General features: G+C 45.3%; 1 protein-coding gene across 1 annotated transcript; it reads left to right on the top strand.

Moving 5' to 3' along the window:
* The first annotated feature begins 309 nt into the window (after positions 1–309).
* Positions 310–2097, top strand: TLCD2 (TLC domain containing 2). The gene is made up of 4 exons (XM_036269698.1): positions 310–485; positions 684–766; positions 958–1040; positions 1609–2097. Exons 1-4 carry the CDS (start codon positions 310–312, stop codon positions 2095–2097), a joined length of 831 nt encoding a protein of 276 aa, XP_036125591.1.
* The last annotated feature ends 12385 nt before the right edge of the window (positions 2098–14482 follow it).

Genomic DNA, 14482 nt, shown 5'->3' with positions numbered 1-14482 from the left:
TATCCGAAACCCGCCCTGAACTCCGTTGCACCGCCAGGTCCCCAAGTTCCCCCAACCAGCGGTCTGTCGTAGGGCGGGACGCGATCGGCTGCCTCGGCTCCAGGGGCGGTGGCCGTGCGGCTGCTCCGACCATCCCCAGCGGAGAGATTGTGGACGAACCCTGGAAAAGTTACTGTAGATTCCAAAGACCGGGCAAGCAAGGGAGCCTAGGGATCCAGTGCTGCCGGGACGCAGGTTCGCGGTCTCTGAGAGGGCGTTGGATACCAGGGGCCCAACGAGCTGATCCGGACCTAGCCCTCCTGTCAGGCCATGGCGTCCTCGGGGCTCCTCTTGACCGGTGTCTCCTTCGCTGCCTTCCGGGGGATGCACTGGGGGCTGCGGCTGCTGCCGGCGCCGGGATCTGCTGCTCCGGACCGTTGGAAGTGGCGGAATATCTGTGTCTCCCTGGTGCACAGCCTGCTCATGGGGCCTGGGGCGCTGCTCGGGTACGGGGTTTAAGAAGTTCGGGAGGTACCTGGATGAGGGGGAGGGATGGAAAGCTAACATTAGAAGACCTGGAGGCACTTTTAAAATTGATGCTCAACCTTGAGAGTCTGAGACTGGGATGGGTGGACAAGTGTGCCCGACCGGTGAATGGAATCCGGGTTTGCAGGAAGTTGACAGTGGCTCCCCATCTCCTCTAGGCTGTTGATATACCCCCAGATGGCCGCTGACCCCATCCACGGCCACCCGCCCTGGGCCTTGGTGCTGGTGGCTGTATCTGTGGGTGAGTCTGCACGGAAAACTGGGCCAGTTTGGGGGTGGGGAACAAGCTTCCAGCGTAATTCCCGGTCCTCTTCTGTCAGCTTTACTGAAGGAGACTAAAGAACTAGAAAAAGTAGGGTATGGCGATTCCTCTCCAGGCTGTATACTGACTTGGGGGAAGGCTAACTCTCCCCCCCCCATCCTTCCCCACAGGTTATTTCTTGGCTGATGGAGCTGACATGCTGTGGAACCAGACCTTGGGCCAGGCCTGGGATCTTCTCTGTCACCATTTGGTGGTGAGACTCAGGGAGAGACAAGACAGGAAGGGAGATGTGCCCAGACTGAAACCCCAATCTTTCATCAGCCTTATGTTCTATGACTTCCCAGAGTCACTGACACCCCCTCTTCCCCTGGCATGATCCTCCCAACCTGGGGCTGAATTGAGAGGAGGGGATTGACTGCTGGCCCAACTGGGAGTCTGAGCACTGTCTGGGGAGCTTGGATTCCCGCAGGTGTCCTGTCGATTGCAGAAATGTTGAACATGAGCTTTTCTGAGAAGGGGGAGCCCCAGTGTTGGGAGTGAGGATGAGGCATGAAAGATCAGGAATGGAAGTTAGGGGTGTGCTGTGCAGATGCTGCAGCCCCAGGGAAGACAGCCCTCTGGGCCATGGCCGCCTTAATGCCAGGGAAAGATTGTTTCAAAGCCATTCAGGCTCCTGACATAGGGGAAGCATCAAGTTAGGTATCTGAGGGGAGAGAGTGCCAGGAAATGCTTGGGATTCCCTCCATTAAAGACTGGTATACTGGGACATGTTGGGTGGTAAGTCACAGACGGTCCTCTAACCTTTGACCCTAACTTCCCAGGTAGTGAGCTGCCTCAGCACCGCCATTCTGTCCAGTCATTATGTGGGCTTCTCTGTGGTGTCTCTGCTCATAGAGCTGAACTCTTCCTGCCTGCACCTAAGAAAGTTGCTGCTGCTTTCTCACCAGACTCCATCCTTGGCCTTCAGTGTGGCCAGCTGGGCCACCCTGGCCACCCTGGTCCTCTTCCGCCTGATTCCAATTGGGTGGATGAGTCTGTGGTTGATCCAGCAGCACCATCAGGTGCCTCCTGCTCTGGTTGTCCTTGGTGGCACTGGGCTGGCCATTGTGGGAACCATGAGCATTTTAATGGGTGTTCGCATTTTTGTCAATGATGTCCTGCGGTCTCGGCCTCATTCATCCATCCCTAGGCACAAGGAAACCAGGGGCACCGGGACATGTGATAGTGAGCCTGGGGCTAAAAGACTAGAGAGAAGCCTCAGGTTCCTCTTCTGCCAGTCTTGGGGAGGTAGGACCAGGACAAGGAGATAGTTGTCTTCGATGCACAGCCCCTCATTGGGGTAAGAACTGGACTAGATTTTCAGTATCTCAGTTCCTCTTCCAGCTAATTCACACCCCTCCCCCATTCCTAGAATCTGAGAAGAAATGCAAATGTCCGTGGGTGGTAGAAATCTGGGCTATCATTTACCAAGTTTCATCACCAGATAACCGTCCTTTCCAGAAAACGAATTCAAGAGGTACAGCCAGTGCTACCAATAAAAGGTGGCAGGACACATGAAACTGAACGTAACTGCCAATAGGAACAGAAACCCTTTGCTTTAACACCGGGACAGATGAGGAAAGGTGAAGTCTTACTAGGATTAGAGAGATCTGGTGTGGAAGGGATAAGGCCAGAGGGAAGAGAGACCTCACCTATGACCAAATTCTGGCAGTGGGAGGAGAACACAACAGGTGCTATCTGTAGCCAGTAGCTATGTAGACATTACAGCTGCTAGGAGACCAAAGAATCTGGGCCATAGTGATTGCTGCTAATATTTCTGGTTCTCAAAACCCCACTATTGTGTTTGTACCTAACCTGAGTCCTACTGCCTTCTCAACTTTTTGTTTGTGTCTCTTGACCTTTCAAAGAAAATGCATATTTTTAGAGGAATGGACATGAGGATAGGTCTCGCTTCTTAGGATAGTGTTGAAGTCCAGAGCCATAGTAGGGACTCATTCTGGGTGCACAGTGTAGGGTCTGCCTAGGCCCAGGGTTTCATGGAAGAATGGGGCAGGGGCAGAAGAAGCTGAGAAAAGGCTTCCTTTTGGTTGCAGAGGGATTAAGGCATGTCTGCCTCTTCTGGGAGCTGTTCGCAAGCTCTCCTCCTTTTCCTCTCCCACTTCTGCTGCATTTTTTTTCTTTTTCACTCACCCAAGAATATGTTTCCATTGCTTCTTAGATAGAGTGTGTGTGTGGGTGTGGAGAGAGAGAGAGAGAGAGAGAGAGAGAGAGAGAGAGAGAGAGGTAACAGAGACATATCCTTGGTTCGAACCAGGGCTGAGGATCAAAACTGCAACCCAGGTATGTACCCTTGACCAGAAATCAAACCCATGACTCTACGGACTGACATTCTAACCATGGATCCAAACCAGCCAGAGCTCTTTTTCCTTTTTACTGATTTATTGAGTTTTTTAGAGAAAGAGAGGAAGAGGGGGGGGGGGCATCAGTTTGTTGGTCCAGTTATCTGTGCATTCTCTGGTTGTTTCTTGCATGTGCTCTGACCGGGGATCTACAACCTTGGCGAATTGAGGTGATGCTCTCACCAACTGAGCTACCTGGCCAGGGCTGCATTTTTTTTTATTGCACAAGACCCCTCCCTTCTTCAGGCAGAACATCCCATTTGTGGGGAGTGTAGAGCAGATTAAGGTTGCTATTCTACCGAAGAATCGACGAAAAGACATAACCGTTAATCACCCACAGAAAAGATACATGCGTACAGGGAAGAGACAGGAAGATTTTTAAAATTCTGCCAAGAAGCTGAGCTAGAGAAAGACAAAGGGGATGTTAGAGACAGACATATATAGATTGAGGGACAAATAGAAAGAAAGAGGATTAGTTGTATAGAAGAGACAGAGGCAAAGAGAGATGGAGTGCAAGACAGGATCCCTGGCAGAATATCAAGATAGAAGCTTTCGATAAATCCAAATCATAGAATTGGTAAAATGGTCATAAACAAAGAGGACAAGAAAAAGTGTATAAAAGGAAAGGCTGGCCCTGGCCAGTGTTGCTCAATGGTTAGAGCACTGAAGGGTCTCGAGTTTGATTCCCAGTCAAGGACATGTACCTGGGTTGGGGGTTCAATCCCCAGCCCTGCTCGGGGTGTGTGCAGGAGGTGGCCAATCGAAATATTTCTCTCACATTGATGTCTGTCTGTCTCTCTCCCTCTCTCCCTCCCCCCTCCTTCCCTTCCACTCTCTCTTAAAACATCCTTCAGGTGAGGATTAACAAAAAAAAAAAAAAAAAAAGGAAAGGAAAGAAAGAAAAGAAAGGCTGACAGGAAGGGTCCCCAAGGGTGGATGGCACAGAGCGTCTAGACAGTGATGCAGTGAGAGTGAGTGACAAGAAGGAACAACCAGACTCGGGAGAGACGGAGGTGATAGTGGCAGACTGAGAGATTAGCAGAGTGGAAGGAGAGAGGTGGAAAGAGACGAGGGGCTTTGTCAGGGGAGCTGAGAAGCAGAAGCTCAGAAGGTGGAGGAGGCAGACAGTGGAAAGATTTATTGACAGAAAGAGAAAGCCGGAAATATATGCTGTTGGAGACAGGCACTGAGACAAAGGGCAAGCCACTACAGTGCGACACAAAGACAGACCAACAGGAACTGATAGGCAGAGACTGGTAGGAAGATGAGGAAAAGTAAGAATCAGGGATGTACACTGAGACAGAAGAAGAGACATGGGGAATCACAACTGGGTGGGGGTAGAAGAATTAAATAAACATCCAAGGGAGGGAACTAGGGAAAGAGGGGAACACAGATGGAGAGAGAGAAATAAATAATAGAGAGAGGAAAAAAAGGAGAGAGAGGAATTGTGAGAGATCCCCACCACTGAGTTGTTAAACCCGAGGCTCAAAGGGGAAAAATAACAGGCTGAGGAGAGACTGCTACAGTTGAAAGGAAACACAGGCAAAAAATAAGAGCAGAGGTTTTAAATGTAATCAGACTAAAACCAGAGAGGCAAAGATATAGAAGTTAAGGTAGGAAAACAAAGTAGAATTCTGTCGGAGAGTTTGTCCTTTAATAGAAGCAGTACCTTAAAAGTCTAAACTGAATGCCTTGGTTAAGTACTCTTAAGTTCAAAACAAAACAAAACATGAAATGTGACATACTTAGGGAATGTGTCATAAATTCATGCTCCCAGTGAGCACCCTTCTTGGTAATGCTTGATAGTATCTCTAACGGGTGCCCAAGAACTAGACTGTTAGGGAAAGCTGGCTGTTTCTGTGGTTAACTACTAAAACCCATACAGGAAGGGTGAGATGAGCTACTGCTGAAGCTAGAACATAAGTGGAAACCTGGAGAGTTTGGGATCACATACAAATTTCCATTGTGCTGACCCAATGAAGCTTAAAGAAGGCAGAACTGGATTATGATTATAATCAATTAAGCAACATTTCATCAACCAGATCAGTTATAGATAGTGTGGACCAGATGTAGATGATGGGAATCAGAGAGGCAGCAGTCAGCTGGGACCCTGGAAAAGAGAAGCTAAGAAGTGCAGAGGTTGGCAGATGCTACATTTGGTACAATGAGTTGGGTCATCATGGTAGTGCTCTGTCAGACCTCACCATGGCTCAGTAAGGTGGTCCTCCAGACTGAGTCCATGCCTGCCAAGCTACTTGCTGATGAATTATTTGTTTTCTAGCACAGAGGAGGGGCTTTCTTGGATAAGGGAACATGGATATTTTATGATTTTGAAACATTATCCTGATCATAAATAAATAAATTGCTAGACAAATAATAGCATCAGTCTTATATGAGTGTGGTTACATTGAGTCACTGTTTTTTGGCTCCATTGGTGTCCTGATATATGATGCAATATTGGATTATGGAAACTTTGCTGTGGGATGATCTCTTGGCACTAACTTGATGACCTACAAAGCCCTATGGTGTTGCCTGGCCAGTGTGGCTCAGTGGTTGAGTGTTGACCCATGCACCAAGAGGTCGCTGGTTTGATTCCTGGTCAAGGCACATGCCCAGGTTGTGGGCCCGATCCTCAGTGGAGGGCATGCAGGAGGTGACCAATCGATATTCTCTCTCATCGATGTTTCTATCTCTCTCTCTCTCCCCCCCCCCCTTTCTCTCTCTCTAGAAGCAATAAAGAAAAAAATTTTTTGCCCTGGCCAGTTTTGCTCAGCGGGTAGAGCATCCACCTGCGGATCAGAGAGTCCTGGGTTCAGTTCCGACTAAGGGCACGTACCTTGGTTGCAGTTTATCCCCAGCCCCGGTTAGGGTTATGTGGGTGGCAACCACTCGATGTGTCTCTCTCACATCAATGTTTCTCTCTCCCCCACACACCTCCTGCTTTATCTGAAGATAAATGCAAAAATGTCCTTGGGTAAGGATAAAAAGAAATTTTTTTAAAGCCCTACAGTGCTCTAAGATCCTCTATTATAAAAAAGCAACACCCCCCCCCCCCACACACACACACACCATGCCAGAGCAGACTGTGGCCTTGAACCATTTCCTGGCCTCTGCCCGTAGGCTGCAGGCACTGAAACAGGTTGCCCAGTGGAGGGGGAAAATAAGAAGAAAAAGAAAAAAAGCAAACCTAATTTATTGAGTAGAATGGACTTAGAGCAAGCAAGTGGATTCAAACTATTTAGAGTGATTCTCAATGCTAAGGGTTGAAACCAAAAGACTTTTATAGCCAAATTAAACTTGAATTAATAAGAAAATTAATTAAACAAATCTCCATAACTGAGTTGTCAAGGCTTTATTATATATAAAATCTGGATTTGTCAGGCTGGAAATTAGGAGCCCTCACTTCACAAGGTAGGAAAGAGATTACACAAGGGAATTTATTCTTTAAAGAGCTGCTCCAGTCTTGGCCAAAGAGTCGAGGGTTCGATTCTGGTCACGGGCACATACCTCAGTTGTGGTTTGTCATGACCCTGGTCGAAGTTGTGCGGGAAGCAACCAGTCAATGTGTCTCTCTCCCATTGATGTTTCTCTCTCCCTCTCTCTCTCCCTCTTTTCTTCCCACTCTATCTGATGATAAATGAAAAAATTATCCTCTGGTGAGGATTTAAAAAAAAAAGAACTGCTCCAGTGAAAAAGGTGAAAGGTGGTTTGGGAATCGGCCCGCGGACCAACGAGTCACAGGTTCGAGTTCCGATCAAGGGTTATGTACCTTGGTTGCAGGTTCAATCCCCTGCCCTGGATAGGGTTGTGTGGGAGGCAATCAATCGATATGTGTGTGTGTCTCTCTCCCCGTTTCTCCCTCCCTTCTACTCTATCTAAAAATTAATGGAAAAATATCCTCAGGTGAGGATTAACAACAACAACAACAAAAAGTACAAATTAGTATTTACAAAATAGTTTCGGTGATGTGAAATACAGCATAAGGAATATAGTCAATGACATGGTAATTACTATGTATGGTGGTAGGTGGGTATTGGAAATATTGGGGGGAACACTTTGTAAAGTATGTGACTGTCTAACTGCTTTGCTGTACACCTGAAACTAATACAAAATAATATTGAATATAAACTATAATAAAACAATAAAATTTAAAAGAGAGTTGCTTTTGTATTGAAATGAAGTGTTTGTTTAGAATCATTAACTTCAAGTCATAGAATCTCAGGCTGAACATTTGTTGCACTCCTACCAAGTCAGGTTCCCTTTATGTTTTATCCCATGTAATTGTACATCATCCCCGTTTTTTTAGAAATACGTTTTTATTCGATTTTATTTTTTTAGAGAGAGTGGAAGGAAGGGAAAGAGAGAGAAACATTAATGTGAGAGAGACACATTGATTGGCACAGCCCTGAGCAGACACATGCCCTTGTGAAGGGAACCAAACCCTTGACCCTTTGGTGCAAGGGCTGACACTGAGCTACACTGGCCAGGGCAATGTTTGTATTGATTTTAGAGAAAGAGGAAGGGAGATGGAGAGAAACATTGATCTGTCTCCTGCACATCCCCTACTGGGGACCTAGCCTATAATCTGGGCATGTACCCTGACCAGGAATCCAACAGGTGACGACGTCCTGGTGCATAGGATGATGCTCAGTCAACTGAGCCATACAGGCCAGGGCTCATCCAGTTTTTAAATAAATAAACCAGGGCTCCGTATTCAGGTTACCTAGCATAGTGATAGGGCCTGGACTCTCTCTCTCTCTCACACACACACACACACACACACACACACACACACTTTTTTATTATACCATCTGTGGCCAACATCTGCTATTTTTGCCTGCCTAGCAGTGTAGATTTTCCTTTGAAAACCTCTCCTCTTTCTCCACCTGCAATGGGCATGTGACCCAGGCCTAGCCAATCATAGCACCATATCCTTTGTTCCTGAAATGAACTCATGGCATAAGCAGAGCCTATGAGCCTCAACACTTCCACTAGAACTTTTTTTTTTTTAATCCTCACCCAAGGACATTTTTCCATTTTTTGTTCAGATAGAGTAGGAGGAAGAGAGATAGAGAGAAACATCAATGTGAAAGGGACACATCGAGTGGTTGCCACCCACATAACCCAACCAGGGCCGGGAACAAACTGCAACCGAGGTACGTGCCCTTAGCGAGACCCAAACCCCAGTCTCTCCGGACCGCAGATGGACACTCTAACCGCTGAGCCAAACCGGCCAGGGCTCCACTAGAACTTTTGGCTAAGGTGCACTAAGTGTGTTAACATCGCTAAGCCAGTAGGCCGTAAGAGACTTTTCCTGAGCATGAAGCCAACACAATCATACACAAAAAGGACTCAAAAAACAGAGAGAGATTTCTAGCATCATATGAATATCTGTTCAGGCTCTGCCTGAAGCCAGAACTTGTCCTGGACCATTCAGTTACACAAACAAACAAACCTTCTAGGTTTGTTTAAATGAATATGAGCTGAGGTTTTTTTCCACTTTTAACAACGAGCCTTTATTAACACACCACCTTCAAGATTACCTAGTCTTACATTTCAATTTGCAGAAAACTGAAGCCTACAAAAGTTGCAACTTATCCACACACACACACAGCTAGTTTATGGCACGTCCAGAGTTAGAATCCAGGTCTTTGATTTGGTTCAGGCTCCTTCTTACACACTATTTCGCCCTGTTCTGTATAAAAAGGTGGAGGAGTGGAGAAACTTTAAGGTAGAAAGATAGGAGCCAGCTGACAACTGAAGATCAATCAAGTCAGATAAATTGCCTCTGAAGTGGTATTTATAAGTCAGGATGCTTCAGACTTCTATTCACTGAGTATTGATTTCTGCACTTTTAAGGAATGCGGAGGTCTAGCTCAGCTTTCCCTGCAGTCATGAGCACCACTTAATTCAGTGTGTGAGAATGTTCTTTCCCTGCCTTTAACCTGGTGAGAGACAAACCTTCACTTGCCACATCTTCTGCAGGAACTAAACACAGAAGTAACACTCAGACTGAAATAAGGATGTAGTGTTAGGAGTAGAAGGATAGGAGTTTGATCTTACAGTCTGATCTGAGGGTTTCTGCAACGGGCTCTCTGCCTACCACTACCCAACCCTAAAACCTAGACTCTGGGGTAGTATCTGATATTCCAGGGATAGTAAATGACTATTTCAGGTTATGCTTTGCCTCCTCACCCTGGCCTGCCTGCTCGTGCCCTTAAACAGACTCCAACTGCTTGAACTTCTCTGGTTGGCATTTTTTTTTGTTTTGTTTTGTTTTAATTATTTTCTCTATTGATTTCAGAGAGAGGAAAGGAGAGAGATAGAAACATCGATGAAAGAGAACATCGACTGGCCGCCTCCTGCATGCCCCCCACTGGGAATTTGGCACACAACCTGGGCACGTGCCCTGACTGGGAATCGTACTGGTGACCTATTGGTGTATAGGTTGATGCTCAACCAGTGAGCCACACCATCCGGGCTCTGTTAATAGCAGGGGCTGAAAGACTGGCACAGGGCTCTCTCTGCCCCAGATCCCAGGTCAGGTTACCACTAGAGGAAGACAGTGGAGCCTGAGAAACTGGGGTACCACAAATTTTTGCTGCTGCTCTGATCTAGAACAACACTACTACTTGCTCCCCTCAGCCACACATCCAAATGTCGTTTTCTTCAAGCTCCTGCTCTTCTTTCCCTAACCTCAGCTCTTGGGAGAATCCATGGGGAGTTGGCAGGTGGAGGAAATGGAGGGAGGGAAACAAGGGGCACATCCTAGAGCAGTTGCAGCAGCATTTCCTTGACATTGAATTTTAATCCTCACCTGAGGACATTTTTGTTTGTTTGTTTTTTGTTTTTGTTTTGTTCAGTTAGAGCGAGAGGGAGAGAGAGACAGAGAGAGAAACATCGACATGAAAGAGACACATCGAATGGCTGCCACCCGCACGACCCAACTAGGGCCGAGGACAAACTGCAACCGAGGTACATGCCCTTAGCGGGAACCGAACCCGGGTCTCTCTGGACCGCAGGCCGACGCTCTAACCGCTGAGCCAAACCGGCCAGGGCAACATATTGAATTTTAAAAATTAATGTTCACCCAGCTGGTGGGGCTCAGTGGATTGAGCATTGTCCCATGGACTGAGAGGTCCTGATTTGATTCCCAATCAGGGTACATGCCTGGGTTTCAGCCTTGATCCCCAGTGGGGGCCATGCAGGAGGCAACCAATCAATGTTTCTCTCTCAAAAATAATTTCACGTTCATATATGTATTTGGGAAGCTAGGGGGAGAGTTGGATCTCCATACTCCATGGTGGGGACTGAGTAGATAATGCCTAAAAGTAAAGAGTCAAGAAATACCAATTCAAGGTTATTTCTTGAAGATATGGCAATAAATGACAAAATAATCAGCTAAAATTGGTGAAGGTGTTTTATTGGGGTGGAGAGGGAGAAATTGTCAGAGAAAGTATAGGCAGCTATTATTTGTAACAAATCTTTGTAACAAGTTCTGCAACACTGTATAACTTTGTAAAAAAAATAAAACTAAAAACATTACAGTTGCAGTGGATTGAACCAACCTCAGGTCAAAAGTATTAGAGGAAAAAAATGTTATGTTGTTGTTGACAGGTACTATGTAATTAGGCCTGTGATGGTTGTGTCTCTATTGAATATGTACAGACTTTTTTCTTGTCATTATTTCCTGAACAACACAGTATAACAACTATTTACATAGCATTTATACTACATTAAGTATTATAAGTAATCTAAAGATGATTTAGAATATATAGAAATATGCATAGGGTATATGCAAATACTACATCATTTTATATAAGAGACATGAGCCCTGGCCAGCTAGCTCAGTTGGTTAGAGGGTTGTCATGATACACCAAGGTTTCAGGTTCGATTTCCAGTCAAAGCACATAAAATAGTCCACCGATGAATGCATAAATAAGTGAAACAACAAATCAATGGCCCTGGCCAGTGTGGCTCAGTTGATTGGGCATTTCCTGTGCATCAAAAGGTTGCCAGTTAATTCTTAGTCATAGCACATACCCAGATTGCCCACTCGATCCCCAGTAGGGGGTGTGCAGAAGGTAGCTGATCTATGTTCCCCTCTCACATTGATGTTTTTCTTTATCCCTCTTTCTAAAAAAATAATAATAATAAAAATTAAAAATTGATGTTTTTCTCTCTCTTCCTCTTTCTAAAATCAATAAAATTTTAAAAAGTGAATGATTTAAAAAATAAACAAGCCCAGCCTGTGTGGCTCAGTGGATTGAGTGTCATCCCATGGACTGAGAGGTCCCAGGTTCAATTCCCAGTCAGGGCACATGCCCAGGTTGCAGGATTGATCCCCAGTAGGCAGTGTGCAGGAGGCAGCCAATCAATGTTTCTCTCTCATGTAGATGTTTCTCTCTCTCTCTCCCTGCCTCTCTAACAAAATCAATAAAAACATATTAAAACATATCCTCACCTGAGGACACTTTTCCATTTTTTGTTCAGACAGAGTGGAGGGAGAGAGAGGAAGAGAGAGAGAGACATCGGCGTGAAAGGGACACATTGAGTGGCTGCCACCTGCACAACCAACCAGGGCCGGGGACAAACTGCAACTGAGGTACGCGCCCCTAGTGGGAACTGAACCTGGGTCTCTCGGGACCGCAGGCCGACGCTCTAACCGCTGAGCCAAACCGGCCAGGGTGGTCTTTTTTTTTTTTTTTAATCCTCACCCAAGGATATGCCTATTGATTTTAGAGAGAGAGGAAGGGAGAGAGAGAGAGAAACATTGATTGGCGGCCTTCCTGTATGCATCCCAACTGGAGATCAAACTCACAACCTAGGTATGTTGATTCCCACAACCTTTTAATGCACAGGACAATGCTCCAAACAACTGAGCCACACCAGCCAGGACAAGAACAGTTTTTTCAACAAATGGTGCTAGGACAATTAGATATCCACATGCAAAAGATAGAATTTGGACACCTATCTCATACCACACACAAAAATGAACTCAGTGTGAATCATAGACCTACATGTAAGAGCTAAAACTATAGGCCTTGGCCAGGTAGGTCAGTTGGATAGGTCATTGCCCTGATATGTCAAAGTTTTGGGTTTGACCCCCGGTCAGAGCACATACAAGTATCAACCAATGAATGCATAAATAAGTGGAATAACAAATTGATGTTTCTCTCTCTCTTTCTTTCTCCTTCTCTCTCCTCTCCTTCCACTCCAAAAACCAATGTATATATCCTTCAGTGAGGATTAAAAAAAATAGCTAAAACTATAAAACACAAGAAAACATAGAAGTACACCTTTGTGACTTGACGACTTGACTTAGGCAATGCTTTCTAAGGTTTGACACTAAAATAATAAGCAATAGAAGAGAAAATTTCAAAAGTTAGAATTTATCCAAATTTAAAACTTTTGTGCTTCCAAAGGAAGTGAAAAGATAACCCAAAAGAGCCCAGCCAGTGTGGCTCAGTGGTTGAGTGTTAACCCGTGCACCAAGAGGTCACTGGTTCGATTTCCTGTTGGGGCACATGCCCAGGTTGTGGGCCAAATCCACAGTGTGGGGCATGCAGGGGAGGCCAAATGATGTTCTCCCTCATCAATGTTTCTATCTCTCTCTCCCTTCCTCTCTCTTTCAAATCAATAAAGAAAAAAAACTTATTAAAAAACTTATTAAAAAAGAAAAAAGATAACCCAAAAGAATGGGAGAAAGTTTCTTCATGTACTATATATGACAGGGAACTTGTATCTAAGCTATAAAGGACTCCTGCAACTCAATAATAAGAAGACAACACAATTTTAATTTTTTTCTTTATTGATATTAGAGAGAGAGAGGAAAGGAAGAGAGAGAGATAGAAACATTGATGAGCGAGAACATCAACTGGACACCTTCTGCATGCCCCCCACCAGGGATTTGGCCCACAACCTGGGTATGTGCCCTGACCAGGAATTGAACTGGCGACCTCTTGGTGCGTGGGTCAATGCTCAACCACTGAGCCACACCAGCTGGGCAACACAATTTTAAAATAAACAAAGAATCTGAAAAGACATTTCTTCAAAAAAGTTATATAAAGCTACACAAAGATGAACTTCAAGAACATTATGCTGCCCTGGCCAATTTGGCTCAGCGGTTAGAGCATTGGCCTGCGGTCCAGAGACACCTGGATTCGGTTCCCGCTAAGGGCACGTATTTCAGTTGCAGGTTGTCCCCAAACTTGGTTGGGTCGTGTGGGAGGCAGCCACTCGATGTGTCCCTCTCACGTCGATGTTTCTCTCTCTCTCTCTTCCTCTCTCTCCCTCCCACTCTATCTGAACAAAAAAAAAATGGAAAAATGTCCTTGGGTGAGGATAAGGGAAAAAAAAGAACATTATGCTAAGTAAAGGAAGCCAGTCACAAAAGACTAATATTTTATGATTCCATTTATGTGAAATGTTCGGATTAGACAGCTTTATAGAAATAGAAAGTTAGGCCATGGCTGGTTTGGCTCAGTGGATGGAGGGTTGGCCTACGGACCAGAGAGTCCCAGGTTTGGAAGTAGATGGTGGGAGGATATGGGGAGTGAGTGTTAAGGGCTACAAAGTTTCTTTTAGGTTTGATGAAAATGTTGTGGAGCTAGATAGTGCTAATTGCACGACTCTGTAAATATACTAAAATGTTGGATTGTATACTTTACTATAATTTATTTACTTACAGTGATACCTCGGTTCTCGAACGCCTCGGTTTTCGACCAAATGGAGATTCGAGAAACTTTTGTCTCGGAATCCGAACAAATATTTGGAACTCGAACTTCCGAGATGAGCCAAATGGCGTTCATTCGGCCCAGCGCGCCTTGCTTGCATCATCAGTGTGAGTGCAGAGAGAGAGTCACGCTTTGTGGAGTCACACTTTCCTATTGGTTTCATTGCTTCGGTTCTCGAACAATTCGGTTCTCGACCGTCCTCCTGGAACGAATTATGTTCGAGAACCGAGGTATCACTGTATTTATTTATTTATTTATTGGTACGTGCCCCTAGTGGGAACCAAACCCGCTCTCTGGTTCGCAGGCCGACACTCCAACTGCTGAGCCAAACCAGCCAGGGTGGCTTGTATACTTTAAACAGATAAATTTATGGAATGCAAATTATATTTCAATAATACTGTTTGGGAAACAGTACAGAGTTTTTGTGTATCCTTCATCCACTTCTTACATAACAATAGCAGGACAATCAAAACTAGGAAATTTACATTATCACAAAATGACATGAATAGTACAATACTACTAATGAAACTATACACAACATTAGGATTTTACCAGGGTTT

The sequence above is a fragment of the Molossus molossus genome, unplaced genomic scaffold (assembly GCF_014108415.1).
Source record: "Molossus molossus isolate mMolMol1 unplaced genomic scaffold, mMolMol1.p scaffold_m16_p_19, whole genome shotgun sequence".
Taxonomy (NCBI): Eukaryota; Metazoa; Chordata; class Mammalia; order Chiroptera; family Molossidae; genus Molossus; species Molossus molossus.
This window is presented reverse-complemented; position numbering and strand designations above follow the sequence as displayed.